This window comes from Schistocerca piceifrons, chromosome 3 (genome assembly GCF_021461385.2).
Source record: "Schistocerca piceifrons isolate TAMUIC-IGC-003096 chromosome 3, iqSchPice1.1, whole genome shotgun sequence".
Lineage (NCBI taxonomy): Eukaryota > Metazoa > Arthropoda > Insecta > Orthoptera > Acrididae > Schistocerca > Schistocerca piceifrons.
Genome location: NC_060140.1, coordinates 138,935,662 through 138,956,818, shown reverse-complemented (window position 1 = coordinate 138,956,818; position 21,157 = coordinate 138,935,662). Strand labels below are relative to the sequence as shown.

The following is a 21,157-nucleotide window of genomic DNA, read 5'->3' as shown; positions in this document are numbered from 1 at the left end:
ATCATGTGGAAATGTGAAAAAATGAATGGAGTAATAATCTTCACTACCACAGCCACATATATAGAAACAATGAACGTGAAAGCGGGCGAGAGAAAAACTAAGACATTTTGTCAGAAATCCAATAAGGAGTTAATGAGAATAAACCAACATTCTGTGGCTAATATGAGACCACATCCACACACCATTCACATGCAACATCACCAGAGTAGCTCCACTGAATGCCCATCAGGTGCTTAGTCCATTTTATTGGTCCCAGTTTTAGTGTAAATGTCAGCCACATCATTTCAGATTGTTGGGATTGAGTTAATAACAGCTGTACTAACAACAGTGCCCATCAGTGTCGTAGCCAAACCTATTGTCTTCAGTTACAAAGATATCAATGCCTGTTTACCAATATATTGTACAAGCCAGCGTACCATAAAGATGACATGTTAAGTTGCAGACAGGCACAATTAAAAATTATACAAGCCAGTAAGGTGTCTTCAGAAATGTTATGCCATATTTGTCTGAATAAGATACATTGGCACACATTCAGAATGGCTGCAAAGTGTTGTGAATAAGGACTGCATGAAGAAAATAACAGAAAACAATTTTGTCCTCCAAAGCACAGTGGTCACTGGAGGATGTCTACATTGTTAGTGTCCATTGGCTGGTGGAGCCCTGTGTCCAAATTGTCCTACAGAGGCTGCAATTGTTTACAATTTAGCAAGGCAAGTAAAGATTAGGAGCACATGTTTAATACAATGCAGAATGTACTATATTACTAACATAGTGGATCATTTAGATTTGTCAGTGCAGATACAAAAGATGATTTTGTATGTGGGAGTGATTTTGTCAATGCAGTTGCTGTGCACTTGTCCCAGAGGGAAGCTGTGCTGAAATATCAGTGCAGAGCAGATATCAATGCAGCAGGAGGTCCAAAAAACGTACTAGGCAGTTCTAATGCTCCTGTTCAGTGTGAGATATGAAGAAGGAAAAAACAGTGATCTCTGTTCAGTGCATTTTTAATACTAGGTGAGCTTTGTTAATCTGACCAAACTATATCAAAACTCCACATTGTTGTTATTTGTAAATGATGTCTCTGGCTTCCAAGTGTAGAGTGTGTGGTGTGAATTCACAACCCTGATTAAGCTCCTTTGTGATCAGAAACTCCTCTGAGATGTTATTTTGGTGCAGAGCTGGGTCAGTTATGGAGTGTTCAGATCAGTTTTGCAAAATATCCAGAACAGCCAAAGCTTCTTAACCCATTGGTATAGCATCTCTATTCATGGTGTCAAGGGCCTTTTCAGGATTTCAGAACACAATAAATATAAGTGTACAATGAAGTGATAAAAATAGATGGGATAGTGGTAGTCACATATACTGATGGTGATTGTGTCACATACTCAAGTTGTAAAAGGGAAGCACAGTGACTGAATTGTCATTTGTACTCAGTTGATCCATGTGAAAGGGTTTCTGGCTTGGTTATGGCTACACAGTGGGAATTAACAAACTTCGAACATGGAATGGCAGTTGGAGCTAGATGCATAGGACATTCAGAAATCGTTAGGTAATTCAATATTCTGAGATCCACAGTGTCAAGAGCATGTGAAGAATACCAAATTTCAGCCATTGCCTCCCACCATTGACAACGCAATGACTAACGGCCTTGATTTAATGACTGAGAGGAATGGCATTTGCATAATGTTTTCAGTGCTAACAGACAAGCAACAATGCATAAAACAACCACAGAAATCTATGTGGGATGTAAGGCAAACATATCCATTAGGATACTGTGATGAAATTTGGCGTTAATGAGCTATGACAGCAGATGACCAATGTGAGACCCTTTGCTAACAGCATGACATTGCCTGTAGCACCTCTCCTGGACTTCTGACCATATCAGTTGAATACTAGACTACTGGAAAACTGTGGCCTGGTCAGGTGAGTCCAGATTTTGGTTGGTAAGAGCTGATGGTAGGTTTTGAGTATGAGTATGGTGTAGACCCCATGAGACCATGGACCCACCTTGTCAACAATGCACTGTTCAAGCTGGTGGTGGCTCCATAATGGTATGGGCTGTATTTATGTGGAATGGACTAGATCCTGTGGTCTAACCAAACTGATCATGGGAATGGTTATGTTCTGCTACATGGAGATCATTTACAGCCATTCATGGACTTCATGTTCCCAAACAACAATGGAATTTTTATGGATGACAATGTGCCATGTTGCTGGGACATAGTTGTTCACGATTAGTTTGAAGACCATTTGGGACAATTTGAGAGAATGATTTGGCTACCCCGATCACCCAACACACAAAATTCTGCCCCAGTAACACCTTCACAGTTATGGACAATTATAGAGGCAGCATGGCTCAGTATTTCTGCAGGGGACTTCCAACAACTTGTTGAGTCTGTGACATGTTAAGTTGCAGCACTACACTTGACAAAAGAAGGTCCAACACAGCATTATTTTTATTTATTTATTTATTTATTGTTCCGTGGTACCAAATTAAGGAGAAGTCTCCATGGTCATGGAACGAGTCAATACATGAAATTATAACACGATATTAGAAACAGATAAAATGAAATATAAAAAAACATATTCAGGTGACAAGTCGTAAGTTTAAATAAAGAAAATCGACAATGTAACACTGGAATTTTCTTAATTTTTTAGCTCTTCCAGGAGCTCCCCGACAGAATAGAAGGAGTGAGCCATGAGAAAACTCTTCAGTTTGGACTTAGAAGAGTTTGGGCTACTGCTAAGATTTTTGAGTTCTTGTGGTAGCTTATTGAAAATGGATGCAGCAGAATACTGCACTCCTTTCTGTACAAGAGTCAAGGAAGTGCATTCCACATGCAGATTGGATTTCTGCCTAGTATTAACCGAGTGAAAGTTGCTAACTCTTGGGAATAGGCTAATATTGCTAACAACAAACGACATTAAAGAAAATATATACTGTGAGGGCAATGTCAGAATTCCCAGACTATTGAATAGGGGTCGACAAGAGGTTCTCGAACTTACACCACATATAGCTCGAACAGCCCGTTTTTGAGCCAAAAATACCCTTTTTGAATCAGAAGAATTACCCCAAAAAATAATACCATACGGCATAAGCGTATGAAAATATGCAAAGTAGACTACTTTTCATGTTGAAGTGTCACTTATTTCAGATACTGTTCTAATGGTAAATAAAGCAGCATTTAGTTTCTGAACAAGATCCTGGACATGGGCTTTCCACAACAGCGTACTATCTATCCGAATGCCTATGAACTTGAACTGTTCTGTCTTGCTTATAATATGCCCATTCTGTCTGATCAAAATATTGGTTCTTGTTGAAGTGTGAGTTAGAAACTGTAAAAACTGAGTCTTACTGTGATTTAGCATCAAATTATTTTCCACAAGCCATGAACTTATTTCATGAACTACATTAGAAGGCACCCCATGACTTTTGTCACCTGACTGCATGTTGTTTGTGCTGTTACATCAAAGTAAATCTGGTGAGGCTCAGGATATATTTCCTCACAGACAACCTGAAACCTGTGCAGCAGAATTTTAAAAGCAGTCTTTCACAATAGCTCCCATAGGTGTTTCAGTCAACAATTAGGATGGCATTTTTCATGTCAGCTGATACTGTTTGGATTTCCATATTAAAAGGTCTGGAGTGACGTTTCTGCTTACTTATATTATCTTTAATTACAACTGCATAAAGGCAGTCAAATTGGCCAGTTGTGGCATGTAGCTCTCACATGTAATTCTCTCAAATTTATGCTCCTACATCTCTCAAATTTCCACCACTGTAGTGAATTTGACTTCGTTTCCTTCTTCCACACATGTGCCTCACATTCTTTAACAGAATATTGTGCCACTAAATGCTCATCACAAGTCTCCCTGTGGAGGTGAATGACAAAATAACCTTCCCTTATCACTTTTTCAGCTTTTAAGGCACAACTGCAAAATTCACATGTAAATTGCAGTGGTTTTCAACATGTATGTGTTCTTCAGTCAATCACTTTTCATTTCTTTTGCTTGACCAGTAGCACTTCTCATCGCCAAATACAGAATTTAAAAAAAGTTAAAAAAACAGAAAACAGAAAAATGTAAATCTGAAAAGTCTTTAGTGACAATCAACTAATTTGGTGGTTACCTTTCAGTTGATTAGTAAACTCTCCCATACAGATTTGAAGCACAATTTTTAATAGTTTTGGTCTGTGAGTCATTTTTTATAGTTTGTAAAGCAATATATTTTCAAATTACTTTTACTTTATTATTCATAATTGTAATTGATATTATGTATTATTTGTTTCTTACATTTGACAGGAGTTGTTGTAGCTTCAGGTCCTAATGTGTACATCTACAAGAATTTGCGACCTTACTTCAAATTTACTGTTCCATCACTTGATGTGAGCCCTATGGAGAAAGATCTTTGGTCACAGGTAAATTTAGATGCCGATTAACAATAAATTTTGGAGTTAGTGTTTGAAAATATTTTTATCGTGTAAAGGACAAATTATGATTAATGAGACAGAAGTTTCTAAGTTTCTGGCTAGTGCAAATAATGTAAAATAAAATAATAATTAGATTCCAGCAGCAAACAATGTGTGAATACCTAGGATATTGGGACTGGCAGAGAACATAGTTGATAAGTCAGAAACAAAGGGAATGATGGACTGGTAACAGGTTTAGGCAACACACAGGATAGAAAAAGACAGAAGATAGGTGAAGAAGTAGCTGGTAGTAAATGAGAACTGTAAGAATGCAGTGACAACAAGAGAACTTACAATTATCCCTCCAAGACTTATTTCTTATCTCTTGTTCCTGTTCATCTGCTTGGACTTCAGTGCCAACCACAGTGACCTAATCTAAAATGCACATCTCTGTATCCAACTAAAACCATCCACCAGCCCTTTCTGCATTTTAGACCACAATAATCTTTTTTTGTCACAGCTTATGCATTTCTTGTTCAACTTTTTGCACTGCTAAACTTTAGTATTTACATAAAATGCTATAACTGGTTGTCCTTTGTTTACTGCCACATGATATCACCCACTGATATCATTCCAGATTTTAGGAGCAGTTTGAGTGTCTCTTTAGACAGTTTCCAAATCTTTGCCTTCATCTTCCCCTTGTCTCACTCCAGGTTCCCACTCAGTTACCCCAACAAGCTCCTTTCTCTGTTGCAGACCTACCCTCTTACATCTCCTGTCCCTTGGACCAAAGCCTTCTGAAGGCTATCTCAAGAGCCAGTGGTAGTATCATGTCATGAATCTGCTTATGAAGATGACTGATTCTTATCATTCTGTTAATTATTTGTACCATTTAACGACCAGCATCCACCTTTAATCAAATTACTCTATTCGAGGAATTGCTTTCTTTTTGCTCATAATCTACCCTCAAAATTTCATCTGGCAACCTTCCTGATATTAAAACTCACACTCAATCATCCCTTTAACAATTTCACCCACAACCATTACCATTTCCATAGGCCACTCATATAAACAAATCCAGGAATTTCTCACATTCATTATGTGCTCCCAACAGAGTATAACCTCAACTTTTGCCAAATTTAAGACTCTCCACTTTAGAATTTAGTTGGAATTTCATATTTCTCTGATCTACATTGTTACCTACAGTTTAATCTTCCTGTAACTCATTATTATGCAGACCACAGATTTAGTGCTGTGGTTCTTGATAAATGGCTCTGTCGCCATGGTTCATAGAGCTCACAAAAGCTCCATAATACTGCACATTTGAATCGAATGAGCTTCGTTTTCTACCTGAAGTGTGCTCTAAAATCATTTACCTACTTTAAACATACAAATAGAATCATTCTGCTGGTGTATATTTGCTTGCTTTGAAACACCCACTGAATGAGTCTGTGATGAATGATCCACATCTCAAAATGCTTGCATAAGGCTTCATATGAAGATTTAACATTATCTGTACTGTTGAAATTTGTTCACATCCAGTCCCCACTAATACTTTGCTCTCACTGATGTTACATCTCCCAATGCTCATTTTAAAAACTATGTTTCTCCTCATATTAAATTGTTTTACATGCTTTAATAACTGCCCCATTTCTGACAAGCAGGCCTACACACAAGATAAAATAGATATAGCCATGGAACCACTCAGTCTCCTTCTTATTTCATTCTTTTCTCTGGTCACTAGCAATATTTCTGTAGTTTAAGAATCACAGGCTATTCTCCATGTTCTGACACAGTACGAAATTTCAACCATCTGGATGCCCAGTGTTACAGAATATTGTCTGCCATACAGCCATTCATTAATAATTAACATGGCAATACCTGCATCTTCATTCATACTCTGCAGATAACTGTGAAGTGCATGGCACAGAGGGTACTTAGCTTTGTACCACCTGTTAGGGTTTTTTTCTGTTCTAGTCTTGTATGGATTTGGGAAGAATAACTGTTATAAAGGCCACTGAGCACACTGTAGTTCTTCTGAACTTGTCTTTGTAATCCCTACAGGAGCAGTACTTTGTGGGCAAAAGTATAGTTCTTGACTCTTCACTTAATAATAGTCCTTTAAATTTTGTAAGTAAGCCTTCTTTCAATATTTTCCATCTTCAAATGCCTGTCATTTCAGGCTTTTTATCATTTGTGTGCTGCTCTCTTGTAAGTCACAAAAACCTGTGACCATTTGTGATGTCCTTCATTGAATATGTTCAGTTTACCCTGTTAGTCCCGTCTGGTATGCACCACACACACTTCAGTAATATTCTGATTTGGGAAACTCAAGTGTTCTGTAAGCAATCTGCTTTGTAGACTAACTGCATTTATCAGTACCTTGCCAATGAACTCAAGTCTCCCACTTACTTTTCTGAAGGTAGTTTACGTGACATTTGGATTCGATATCCATACAAATTGTTAAACACAGATATTTGAATTGTCTTACGGTACCACTTTTCTGCATGTTATGAAGTGTACATTTTTACATTTCTGTACATCTGAAGCAAATTGCCAATATTTTTACCAAGTTGAAATCTTGTCAAGACCCACCTGGATATTAGTAATTCATTGTTACAGTCATGGCAGGAGGTGCTTCAGTCATTCACCCCTCATCTCCCCCCTCCCCCATCCCCTCACATACACACAAAAATGAAAATGCACACATGTACATGTGCAAAGGTCTCACTACTTCCTTCAGGTTTCACAGTTACGACAATTTCATTCAAGAGTCATAATCTAGAGGATTTGTGTTCATATCCCCATCTTGCCATACTGATTAAGGTTTCCTGTAATGAGCTACACCCTAACCACTACACAGTATCCAGTCTTGTAATCCCACTGTGTGTATAGCTGGATGATACAGTACTATCAATATGCCTCACTACAGCTACATCTGGTGGTATCACTGAGAACAGGGGGTGACATGGCGTCTCCAGCTGGCAGGCCACGTAAGGACACCAGCCAACAAATTTAAGGACATGTGTCCTTCAGCCTAGTCTTACTTCTGGCTGAATTGAATGTGTTCATCACCACAGCCAAATGGAGTATTGACAATGTGCACTCCATTCATCTGTTTGTATTACATGTGGGCCTGCTTGGGATCTGAGAGCAGTAATATTCATCCACTGCCATTAACTTTTACTTTTGCAGACTGTGATGCAGTTTGGCTAAGTGATTACTCTCTGCTTCACTTATGAGTAGTTTTCACTTCCATATTTAAAGGTGTGCTGCTGCTGATTGATTTCCTTTGCAGTCCTGAACAATTCACAGGATCAGTAATGACTGTGAACAGTGCATCATTTATTTTGGTGTTTCAGTGTAATCAACAAGTCTTAATAAATGACTTTCATGAGCTGAATTGTGGACTACAAAACCCACTGAATTGTGGACTACAAAACCCATAGCAGCTTTTGTCAGCCTATCAATCTTGTAACGTCCTAGTGAGACTATACAATAAATTTTTGAAGGCAATGGTAGAAATATTTTTTTGTGTAAGAGAAAAATTGTGAATAATATCAGCTGCTGCAAATAATGTAAAATATTAATAATTAAGTGCCAGCACAAACAATATTTGAAAATGTGAGTCGTTCACTTCATTTGTTAACCATTTGGTTCATATCATTGTGACTGCACTCTTTCCAAAACTTTCTGTTATTAGTCACAAAATGTCATTAAGAAGTAATAAGGTACTGTGAAATATGTGTAATAATATCAAGACAGTCTAAAGGTTGTATGTGTGATATTCAAGTTCAGACAAAACTTTTATTTCTTCTTTTTCATTATGCCAGAAGGCAATGGAGAGTGGAAGTGTGAGGTCTCTCTAAGTAGAAATGGGATTACTCACATTATTAAGAATCTGTCTGCTGTGGCATGTAGTGTGCCCTTTTCTTCTGACTTTGAACTATACCTTTCTGCAGTGAAAAGTTTCACCAAAATATGTCAGTTTGGTAGTAATGAATGAGTTATTTACTGCTAATGTGTTCTCGTGCTATGCTAAAAAATATCATGTTCAATGTTTAACACAAAGTAAATGAGAATGATGCTACAAATAATTGCATATACCAACCCTTTGTACCAAAAATTTTGTAAGTCAACTAGAAACTCCACTTATGAACCCTCTTGTCCCATGCATAGGAACTCTTTTTCGTATCTTCACTAGTACAAATACCCTTAACCTTTCTTAATGCAGGGTGACTCGAAGCTAATGCCTTAGAGTCAGGCATCATCTGTATTATAGGGGGCCCTTCATTAAGAACTGTTCTTAAATTTTTTTTTTTTTTTTTTTTTTTGGCTGTTAACTAACACCAGATCTCCTGTGTCACAATTTTTTGTCATTTCTGACATGTCTTCCCCACTTTCTCATTTCCGCTGCCCTAACTGCCCGTATCTTATTCCCTCTTTTTCCATTGTTTCTTACACTTCTCCATTGACTTATCATTCTGTCAACTATAAAACAGGTTCACCCATTCATTTTTCCACTTACCATTAGCAAAGGAGGCACTTATGTAACTGCCAGTCCTTTTTGAAATTCTGTTATCATTTCACTCCATTTTATAAGGTGGCTTCCACAGTAGATTCAAAAGAGCTTCCCCAGTTTTTTTGTGTAACCTTTGTAGAATTAACTTGTGGGTGATATGTAGGATAAACTTGTGGATGATACCATGAAATTATTCATGTTTTACATTCTTCTAAATTAACAATCCTTTAAGCTCTTCAGTTATAAATAGCACACCACTGTCTGACAACAATCTCTTTGTTTGTTCTGTTTCCTTGAAATATTAATGTGAATGCAATTTATTGAGGTCCTGGATGGGTTACAGCTTCACCATCTTTGGCCATTATTCCAATACTACTAAAGCTGACTCATCTCAGCTTCATGGCAGTGAACCCAAAAATGTCCACAGCAACTAAAGTCCACAAATTGCTATGCATGAAGGGATACCCAAAGAAACCAAACTGATTTTGTGTTGGGCAGAGTTTTTGTAGCACTACATTCTTTCCCTAAATGCTTACAGAGCTACCATTCCTGAGTCAGTAAGCGAAGTGTCATCACTAAAGAAGCTTCTGTTCAGCTTGTGGAATTATTAATTGACAGATGTTTTGTGTGCTCATTGCTTTTGTAATGACTGATTCTCAAGGCCAGCATGCAGCCAATAACGTTTTTCCTTATTGCTTAGAAAAACTGGCACATAAACTCTCTAGATTTTAAAAACTGGCTGTAAGGAGAATGCAGTGGAGAAAATTCAAGTGTTTGATGGTTTTTGGGGTTCTGTGCCTCAATCTGGAAATCGGAACCCTTTTAATGTTGCTTTGTTGTCCATCTGTCCGACTGTTATGAACTCTTTTTCTCAAGAACAGGTTGATGTATTAAGTTAAATTTTATGTCATATACTAAGGTCCAGGATCTCTCGGCGGTGTACAAATTTTAAGCCTTTCAGTCAATATAATCAAAATATTCAGCCATTTATGTCACATGTTTTGATAATTGCAAACTGACTTACCAAAACCTGTAGGCTACTTCCTGTTGACTTAGAGTCATGAAATTTGTCATGAAGCAAGGTTTCACATCAAAAGCGAACGAAAAATTCTGAAAATTATTAATTTGTAATTTTATCACATGGGAAAAAACTACTTTTGTCATTTTTCATCCTTCTCTCTGTCTGTCCATTTGTTAAGAACTCTTTCTCTCTTGAACAGTTTGATGTATCAAGTTCAAATTTATGTCACAATCTTAAGTCTATGGTCCATTACCATTGCAAAAAATTTGAGCTTCTAGGTTAGTGCAATCAAAAGATTCGGGCATTTATGTCACTTATTGTGACACAAACCCACTCAAAAAACCTGTAGGGTACTTCCCATTGACCTAGAATCATGAAATTCAGTTTCAGATAATAGTAAAGAAAAAATCTGAAAACTGTTAAATTTTAATTATATCACTTAAAATATCATTTTTCCATTAGAAAATACAATGCATTCATCATCCATCAAAAGCATATACACAAATATTACAGCATGCAAACATAAAATGTAAGTTTTAGTCATGTTTTAGTGAACAAATAAAAACTATTTTATTAAATCTTCAAACATGGAAACTCCAGGAAAAGATAGATTGCTACTTTCCATAAAGAAGACACGTCAAATTGCAGACAGGCATAATTAAAAGACACTTCTATAATTTCGTCCACAGCCTTCTTCAGTAAAAGAGAGACACACACCATTCACACACACAAGCAAGCACACTTCATGTACACACAACCACCAACTCCAGCATCTTGGGCCAGAATGCAACTGTTACATGGGATGCAAGTACAATCTGGAGGCAGCAGGGAAGGGGAAGGGATAGTAATGTACAGGTGGGAAGAGAGACGTACGCCATCTGGTGGAATGTACAGGGACTAGACTGCCAACAGGTGCAGTGAAAGGAAGTTATGGGGCATGGAGGTGGGGAAAAAAGGAGCAAAAAAGAGGAGCATGGGGAAAGGTGGGCAGCTGCATTGGCAGAGGGCTGCAAATAAACAGGGCGGGAGATTAGAATGGGGAGAAGATGATAAGATACAGAGGGTGGAAACTGTTTGCTGAAGGGTGTGGGGCAGTATGTTACTGTAGGTTGAGGCCAGGATAATTACGGGAGTGGAGAATGTGTTGTAAGGGTAACTCCCATCTGCGCAGTTCAGAAAAGCTGGTGGTGGAGGGAGCAATTCAGATGGCTCAGGTAGTTAACCAGCCATTGAAATCAAGTGTGCTGTGTTCAGCTGCATGTTGTGTGACAGGATGGTCTACTGTGCTCTTGACCACAGTTTGGTGGTGGCCGTTCATCCTGGTGGACAACTGGTTGGTAGTCACCAACACAAAAAGCTATGCAATGACTGCAGCAGAGCTGGTAAATGACGTGTGCTTTCGCAGGTGGCCTGACCCCTGATGGTGTAGGATAAACCTGTGACAGGACTGGAATAGGAAGTGCTGGGTGGGTGGACTGGGCAGGTCTTGCATCTGGGTCTTGCACAGGGATGTGATCCTTGTGGCAAAGTGTTGGGATTGGGAGTGGCATAGGGATGGACCAGGATGTTGTGGAGGTTGGATGGCCAACAGAACACCACTTTAGGAGGGGTGGGAAGTATCTTGGGTAGGATGTCCCTCATTTCAGGACATGATGATAGTTAATCAAAGCTGTGGCGAAGGAAGTGGATCTGTTGTTCCAGTCTGGGGTTGTGCTGGGTGATGAAGGGACCACTCCTTTGTGGCTGGTTCTTGAGGGTGATAGAAGAATTGGAGGTGTGAGGGGAAATTACACAGGAGATCTGTTTGCGCACTAGATCAGAGGATAGTGCCTGTTTGTGGAGGCATTGGTGAGACCCTCAGCATACTGGGCAAGGGAGTTTTTGTCACTGCAGATACACCATTCCCAATTGGCTAGGCTGTATGGGAGGGACTTTTTGGTGTGAAAGGGATCACAGCTGTCAAACTGCGGATACTATTGGTGGTTTGTGGGTTTAATGTGGACAGAAGTGCTGATGGAGCCATCAGAGAGGAGGATGTCAACACCTAGGAATGTGGCAGGCTGTGTTGAGGAGGACACCATGAAGCAGATGGGAGAAAAGATGTTGAGGTTGTTAAAGAATGAAGATAGGATGTCTCAGACCTAAGCCCAGATCATGGAGTTATCACAATGAACCTGAACCAGACTAGAGGTTTGGTATATTGGGATGCTTGGAAGGTTTCCTCTAGATGGCCCATAAGAAGGGTGCCTTAGGAAGGTGCCATGTGGGTGCCCATGGCTGTGCTGCAGATTTGTTTAGTAGTTTTGGGTGAGCTGTGCTTGGCTCATGTTCCCACCATCATGTATTTTACACCTTGTTTTTAACGTACTTCCACCTCACTATGTTAATTTAAATTACTACCGTCACTCAGTTGCTGCTTTGCCTGACCAAGGGTGGTGTTAGCAGCATGTATCAATATATCCCCTCTCGTAGTATCTTTGCTTGAATGCTATTACTTCCCGGTCATTGTCTATTGCAAAGAGTGCCAGTCGTGAGTTCGGGCGGCCAGTCAGTTGGAATATGTGTGGAGCGCAGTCCGGATCTGCCAGTCGGGGAGTTGCAATGCAGCACTAGTGCAGTCAGGTTGGAGCAGCAGTGAGGTCTGCATCGACATGGCTTGCCCAACCATTGCCGCCACGTATCACTTGAGCCGGGCCACGATCTTGGTGGATCGTCGGTCAGTTGTCCAAACTAACAACGCATTTTGGCTCGCCGATTGTACATGAGTCGGCTGTGTGTCTGTGTGTGCATCGACTCCCGATTTGTCTTTGTGTGTGTTTAGTTACTGTTGTGTGTCGTTCAAGTCTTCCTGCAGTGTTTGTCGGGTTGTATGTGTAGTTGGTGTTATTTCCTGGTGACTATTTTAGACAAATGGCTCTGAGCACTATGGGACTTAACTTCTGAGGTCATCAGTCCCATAGAACTTAGAACTACTTAAACCTAACTAACCTAAGGACATCACACACATCCATGCCCGAGGCAGGATTCGAACCTGCGACCGTAGCGGTCGCGTGGTTCCAGACAGTAGCACCTAGAACCACTCAGCCATCCCGGCCTGCGACTATTTTAGACATTGTAGGCATTTGGAGGAGTCGGTCAGTTGCTGCGGACCAGAGGAATTTCCTTCCTTGTGGCCCTTAGTGTTCTGGTTACCTGCCCTGGCCACTAACGTAATTTCAGGCAGTGTCCTTTCCTCACCTGTTGTTGCTGTCCAACATGGTGTGTCATTTTGACATTGTGGATTATCACATCAGTAACCTTTTCTGTTTGAGTTCTCATGTACTGATTGATGGGAAGCAAGTTGTTGTGTCGGTCGGTCCATGGCTGTCCCCTGGCTGGGTTCTGATGGATCAAGTGTAGTTGGGCTCACCACCTGTCTTGCGTAAGTGAACAAGGGCAGACCGACCTCCTTGGAGGCTGAGTGCCACTGGTGTTTAATTATCTGTTTTCAGCTATTTAAAATTTAAGGCTTATGGTTATTTTTCTTTCTTTCTTAAAAATTTGGCAATATTTATTCTCAAATTTATTTTTCTAGCTCAAACATTGTAGCCTTCTACCTTTAAAAGATTATGGTAATATATTTTTAAATTTTGAAACTTAATTGCGGCTTTCAGCCATTGGTACTGCACCTTGCATATGTTTGTTCTATCTACCTTGCTGTGATGGTTTTTTTTTTATTTTATTTGCCTTTTAATTGCATTTTTATCTTGTTGATTTTTAAGATTTCTTGTTTTTAAACATTCTGGCCTTTAAAAGTCTATGGTAATATATTCTAAAATTTTGGAACCTAATTGTGGCCTTTAGCCTTTGGTATTGCACCTTGCGTATGTTTGTTCTATCTACCTTGCTGTGATGGTTTTTGATTATTTTATTGCTAACTTAATTGGATTTTCATCTTGTTAAGTTTTCTTGTTTGGAGGCCTTCTGCCATGAAAGAGTTGCATTCAGTAAAGGTCCAGCTATGTACCACTTTGGTTATAAAGGTCTTATTAAATTACAAAAAATTTCAATTAGAAGGTGAAACTGACCCCAACCTTATTTGGCCCTTTCAATAATCCTAACTACCTGTTCTGCCCAGCGGGTTTAGCAGGCATATCAGTGGGTTATGATAAAGTTAGTAAGGTGTACGGGGAATGAGGTAGTGGGTTTGGAGTCTCAAGGACGTTGGGGTCAATAACACTAAGACCGTGGGCATGAGGGATGTTGGTGTATATGGAGGTTGTGTCGACAGTGACGAGCAGGGATCCAGGGGCTAAAGGGGTGAGGATGGTGGAGAGTTTGTGAAGAAGTGGTTGGCGCATTTGATGTGGGAGGCTAGATTATGGGAAACTGGAGGTGTTGGTCAGTGAGGGCCAAAATCCTTTCAGTGGGGGCACAATAACCAGCCACAATGGAGCATCCAGGATTGTTGGGTTTGTGGATATCGGGGAGTATGTAGAAGGTGTGGGGTGTCATAGGGTTGAGGAAGGAAATGGATTCAGGGGAGAAGTTCTGGGAAGGGCCTAAGGCTTTAAGCAGGGATTGGAGTTTGTGTTGGACTTCTGGGATGGGATCACTCTGGCAGAGTTTATAGGTGGTGAAGTCAGATGATTGGCTGAGGTCTTCTGCCAAGTAGCCACTGCAATTCATAACAGCAGTGGTGGAACATTTATCTGCAGGTAGGATGATTAGGTTAGCAGTTGTTTTGAAGTTGTGTATGGCTGTTCTTTCTTCTACAGAAAGGTTGGTGTTCTGAGGAAGGAACCTGGGGAAGGATGGTGAGGTTCAGTTGGAGGTTAGGAATTCCTGGAAGGAGACCAGCAGATGGTTAGGTAAGAGGGGGAGGCATGGTTCAATATTGGAATAAGGATGATTTTGGTTGGAGGGATTGGTGGCAAAGAAGTGTTTCCATTGCAGGGATCAAAATAAGGAGAGTAGGTCTTTGGCAAGTCGAGCATGGTTAAATTTGGGTGTAGGGCAAGAGGTGAGGCCTTTGTATAGGACTGAAACTTCTGTGGAGCTGAGGGCATTGATGGAAACGTTAACCACAGTGTTGCAGAAATGTTTTGGCTCTGGATTGGGTGTAGAGGTGGTAGAGAGTTTTGGGGGATATGGTAGGTTGAAAAAGTCAGCTAGGCAGGGTTTAGCTGCTATGAGGGGTGGACGAGGAGGAACACTGCAGGTATCATAGGGGTTTTATGGTGATACCCCGAGGCAGCAGTAGGATGTCAGCAGGTAGGATTACTTATGGAGGTGGTGTCTGTAATGCTCATCCAGATGCTGGAGAGCAAGGGATTAAGTTTCAGACGTGTGATGTATGGAGTAAGGATGGCAGAGTAGTAGTATCATGCAGAAGGGACAGAGGTGGTCCTGGGATACCTGTGATATGGAGATGTGTTTTCGCAGCACCAGATTTGTGAGGGTCAGGGAGTGGTAGAATCTGAAAAGAAGTAGGTCATTGTGAAATGAGGGGTGGGATCCAAAGGAAGGAATCTTTACAGCTAGGCCGTTTGAGGGAATTCCATGATTTAGACAGCATGTGAGAAACAGGCTGTGGGACTGGGTTTTAGCCAGGAAAAGGGATACTTTTCTGAAGTGGTGCACAAAGATGAAGCAAGGATCCATTAAGGCAGGAATGGTGAAAGGAAATGGGAATGATGCATAAATAGGAAAAATAGGTGTTGGTTGTTGTGAGAGGATCTGGATAAGCAAGGAGATGGGTAAAGTTGCATAAAAATACATAAAAACATGCAGAAACATGCACAGATGTGCAAGATACATACAGATATAGAATGAAATTTTCACTCTACAGTGGAGTGTGTGCTGATATTAAACTTCCTGGTAGATTAAAACTGTGTGCTGGACCGAGACTCGAACTCGGGACCTTTGCCTTTCAAAGGCAAGTGCTCTACCAACTGAGCTACCCAAGCACGACTCAGGCCCCATCCTCACAGCTTTAATTCTGCCAGTACCTCATCTCCTACCTTCCAAACTTCACAGAAGCTCTCCTGCGAAGCTTGCAGAACTAGCACCGCTGAAAGAAAGGATATTGTGGAGACATGGCTTAGCCGCAGCCTGGGGGAGAGCTTTAGCATAGTTTGGAAGGTAGGAGATGAGGTACTGGCGGAATTAAAGCTGTGAGGACGGGGCGTGAGTTGTGCTTTGGTAGCTCAGTTGGTAGAGCACTTGCCCACAAAAGGCAAATGTCCCAAGTTTGAATCTCAGTCTGGCACACAGTTTTAATCTGTCAGGAAGTTTCACATACAGATATGTTAAAATTTGCATAAATGTGTAAAAATATGTGATGGGAGGATTGGGGGTGTGAGAGGAAACAGCATGTGAGATTCATTTGTGACTAGGTCTGGGGGATGGTGCTTGTCAGTGAAGGCCTTTGTGAGACCCTCAGACTGAGCAAAGAAGTTTTTGTCAATTGCAGATACGCTGTCCCCAGGTGGCCAGGCTGTAGGGGAGGGATTTGTTGGTGTGAAAAGGATGACAGCTGTCAAAATGCAGGTACTGTTGGTAATTGGTGGGTTTAATGTGGAGAGAGGTGTGGATGGAGCTGTCAGGAGGAGGAGGTCAACATCTAGGAGAATGACATTCTCGTAGAGGAGGACCACATGAAGCAAATGGGAGAGGTGTCAAGATTATGAAGGAAAGAAGTCCATATCATGAAGACACCCCCATGAACCATGGACCTTGCCGTTGATGGGGAGGCTTGCGTGGCCAGACGAACGTGTGCTTCCTGAAGAGGGGCAGCAGCCTTTTCAGTAGTTGCAGGGGCAACAGTCTGGATGATTGACTCATCTGGCCTTGTAACACTAACCAAAATGGCCTTGCTGTGCTGGTACTGCAAACGGCTGAAAGCAAGGGGAAACTACAGCCACAATTTTTCCCGAGAGCATGCAGCTTTACTGTATGGTTAAATGATGATGGCGTACTCTTGGATAAAATATTCCAGAGGTAAAACAGTCCCCCATTTAGATGTCCGGGCGGGGACTGCTCAAGAGCACGTTGTTATCAGGAGAACGAAAACTGGTGTTCTACGGATCGGAGCGTGGAATGCCAGTTCCCTTAATCAAGCAGGTAGGTTAGAAAATTTAAAAAGGGAAATGGATAGGTTAAAGTTAGATATAGTGGGAATTAGTGAAGTTCGATGGCAGGAGGAACAAGACTTTTGGTCAGGTGAATACAGGGTTATAAATACAAAATCAAATAGGGATAATGCAGAAGTAGGTTTAATAATGAATAAAAAAATAGGAGTGCAAGTAAGCTACTACAAACAGCATAGTGAATGCATTATTGTGGCCAAGATAGACATGAAGCCCATGCCCACTACAGTAGTACAAGTTTATATGCCAACTAGCTCTGCAGATGATGAAGAAATTGATGAAATGTATGATGAGATAAAAGAAATTATTCAGGTAGTGAAGGGAGATGCAAATTTAATAGTCATGGGGGACTGGAATTCGAGAGTAGGAAAAGGGAGAGAAGGAAACATAGTAGGTGAATATGGATTGAGGGTAAGAAATGAAAGAGGAAGCCATCTGGTAGAATTTTACACAGAGCATAACTTAATCACAGCTAACACTTGGTTCAAGAATCATAAAAGAAGGTTGTGTACATGGAAGAATCCTGGAGATACTAAAAGGTATCAGATGGATTATATAATGGTAAGACAGAGATTTAGGAACCAGCTTTTAAATTGTAAGACATTTCCAGGGGCAGATGTGGACTCTGACCACAATCTATTGGCTATGAACTGTAGATTAAAACTGAAGAAACTACAAAAAGGTGGGAATTTAAGGAGATGGGACCTGGATAAACTGACTAAACCAGAGGTTGTACAGAGTTTCAGGGAGAGCATAAGGGAACAATTGACAGGAATGGGGAAAGAAATACAGTAGAAGAAGAATGGGTAGCTCTGAGGGGTGAAGTAGTGAAGGTAGCAGAGGATCAAGTAGGTAAAAAGACGAGGGCTAGTAGAAATCCTTGGGTAACAGAAGAAATATTGAATTTAATTGATGAAAGAAGAAAATATAAAAATGCAGTAAATGAAGCAGGCAAAAAGAAATACAAACGTCTCAAAAATGGGATCGACAGGAAATACAAAATGGCTAACGATGTGGAACACGTGAGGCAATACTGACCTTACGACTTATCTTAGAAGAAAGATTAAGGAAAGGCAAACCTACATAACTAGAATTTGTAGACTTAGAGAAAGCTTTTGACAATGTTGACTGGAATACTGTCTTTCAAATTCTAAAGGTTGCAGGGGTAAAATACAGAGGGCGAAAGGCTTTTTACAATTTGTACCAAAACCAGATGGCAGTTATAAGAGTCGAGGGGCATGAAAGGGAAGCAGTGGTTGGGAAGGGAGTGAGACAGGGTTGTAGCCTCTCCCCGATGTTATTCAATCTGTATATTGAGCAAGCAGTAAGGGAAACAAAAGAAAACTTTGGTGTAGGTATTAAAATTCTTGGAGAAGAAATAAAAACTTTGAGGTTTGCCGATGACATTGTAATTCTGTCAGAGACAGCAAAGGACTTGGAAGAGCAGTTGAACGGAATGGACAGTGTCTTGAAAGGAGGGTATAAGATGAACATCAACAAAGCAAAACGAGGATAATGGAATGTAGTCGAATTAAGTCGGGTGATGCTGAGGGAATTAGATTAGGAAATGAGACACTTAAAGTAGTAAAGGACTTTTGCTATTTGGGGAGCAAAATAACTGATGATGGTCGAAGTAGAGAGGATATAAAATGTAGACTGGCAATGGCAAGGAAAGCATTTCTAAAGAAGAGAAATTTGTTAACATTGAGTATAGATTTAAGTGTCAGGAAGTCGTTTCTGAAAGTATTTGTACAGAGTGTAGCCATGTATGGAAGTGAAACATGGACGATAAATAGTTTGGACAAGAAGAGAATAGAAGCTTTCAAAATGTGGTGTTACAGAAGAATGCTGAAGATTAGATGGGTAGATCACATGACTAATGAGGAGGTATTGAATAGAATTGGGGAGAAGAGGAGTTTGTGGCACAACTTGACAAGAAGAAGGGATGGATTGGTAAGACATGTTCTGAGACATCAAGGGATCACAAATTTACCATTGGACGGCAGTGTGGAGGGTAAAAATTGTAACTAGGGAGACCAAGAGATGAATACACTAAGCAGATTCAGAAGGATGTAGGTTGCAGTAGGTACTGGGAGATGAAGAAGCTTGCACAGGATAGAGTAGCATGGAGAGCTGCATCAAACCAGTCTCAGGACTGAAGCGCACAACAACAACAACAACAACAACAACATGAAGATATCATCAGTGAACCTGAATCAGATGTTTTTGGATGGCTAACAAGGTCTCCCCTAGATGGCCCATAAGAAGGTTGACATAGGGAGGTCCATGGCCGTGCTGCAGATTTGTTTATATACCTCCCCTTCAGATGAGAAGTAAATGTGAGTTAGGATAAAGGTAACAAGGTATATGAGGAATGAGGTAGTGGATTTGTAGACTGAAGAACATTGGGAAAGGTATCAGTAAGAACCAACCACAAAGGGGTATCCCCTTCATCATCCAGTATCATCCCGGACTGGAATAACTGAACCATATCCTTTGCTAGGGCTCTGATTACTTATTATCATGCCCTGAAATGAGGGACATCCTACCCAAGATACTTCCTGCCCCTAATAAATTGGTGTTCTGTTGCCCACCCAGCCTCCACAACATTCTAGTCCATCTCAGTGTCACAATTCCAACCTCTTGCCACAAGGATCATACCCCTGTGGAAGACCCAGGTGCAAAACCAGCCCAGTCCAACCACCCAGCACTTCCTACTCCAGTCCTGTCTCAGGTTTATCCTACCCCATAAGGGGCCGGGCCACCTGTGAAAGCACACATGTCATGTACCAGCTCTGCTGCAATCATTGCACAGCTTCAACCAGCTGTCCCCCATGATGAACGGCCACTGCCAAATGTGGCCAATGACTGCTTCACTACCTGAGCCATCTGGATCCTTCCCTTCACCACCAGCTTTTCTGAACTGCACAGATGGGAGTTATTTGTACAACACATTCTCCATTCCTGTAATTATCCTGCCTCAACTTACAGTAACATACTGCCCCACACACTCCACCCAACAGTTTCCACCCCATCTATCCTATCATCTCCTCCCCATTCTCATCTCCCACCCTGTTTATTTGTAGCCGTCTGCCAACACATCCACCTGTCTTTCCCCGCTCCTCTGTTTCTTGCTCCTTTTTTCCCCACCTCCCCACCCCACAACCTCCTGATGCTGTGCCTGTTGGCAGTCTAGTCCCTGCACACTCCACCAGACAGTGTACATCTCTCTTCCCAACAATACTTTACTATCCCTTCCACTTCCCCCCCCCCCCCCCCCTCCAGATTGCTGCTTGCATCCACATGATAGTTTCATTCTGGCCTGAGATGCTGAAGTTGGCGGTTGTGTGTACATGATGTGTGCTAGCTTGTGTGTGTGTGTGTGTGTGTGTGTGTGTGTGTGTGTGTGTGTGTGTGTGAATGGTGTGTATCTCGTACTGATGAAGGCTGTAGCCAAAAGCTTTATGTAAGTGTCTTTTAATTGTGCCTGTCAACAAATTGATGTGTCTTCTTCACGATAAGTAGCAAACTGTGTTTTCCTACATTCTTGTTTATTAAATCTTCCCTCTCTTAATATAAAACTGAAGTCACCTGCTTGCTTCTTTTTGTACATCCAGACTAGTCTGAGGAACTACTTAGGGATAGTGATAAAGTCTTGGAAATGAAAAGAGTGACTGCCAAATTCATTCCTCAACTGTTGACTGCTGAACATTGTTAACACAGGGAAGCATGCTATGTTCTGAAATTAGGGATCTAAAATGGTTGAAGCATTTTCTCCAAGTCATCAGAGTTGATGGACCATGGCGCTATGGTCAAGCCAGTGAAAGGCTCAAGTTCACCTTGCTGCTGTAAAGCATGTCAAATTTTAAAACAATTCTCATTACTTTGTTTGATGCAAGAGGAGTCATCTACCCACAGTTTGTGTCACAGTCTCTGATAATTAACCAGGCTTTCTACCTAGAAGTTTTGAAAACACCGTATAACAATTTGTGGTAGAAGAGACTTGATTTGTGGCAGTCAGATCACTGGTTTTTCTATTCTTATAATGCCCCTATCAACATAGACCTGTCTGCAT

At 40.9% G+C, this 21,157-nt stretch overlaps 1 protein-coding gene and 1 non-coding gene across 2 annotated transcripts in view; one reads left to right on the top strand and one right to left on the bottom strand.

Moving 5' to 3' along the window:
* The window catches only part of LOC124789866 (Bardet-Biedl syndrome 1 protein homolog), a 115,861-nt gene that overhangs the window by 38,895 nt on the left and 55,809 nt on the right, over nucleotides 1-21,157 (top strand). The window contains exon 4 of the mRNA XM_047257378.1: nucleotides 4,303-4,418. Within this exon, the coding sequence (XP_047113334.1) occupies nucleotides 4,303-4,418 (116 nt within the window). The remainder of the gene's footprint in view (nucleotides 1-4,302; nucleotides 4,419-21,157) is intronic.
* Trnas-uga lies at nucleotides 15,827-15,901 on the bottom strand. Its single transcript has one exon. It is a non-coding gene; the product is annotated as a tRNA-Ser (tRNA).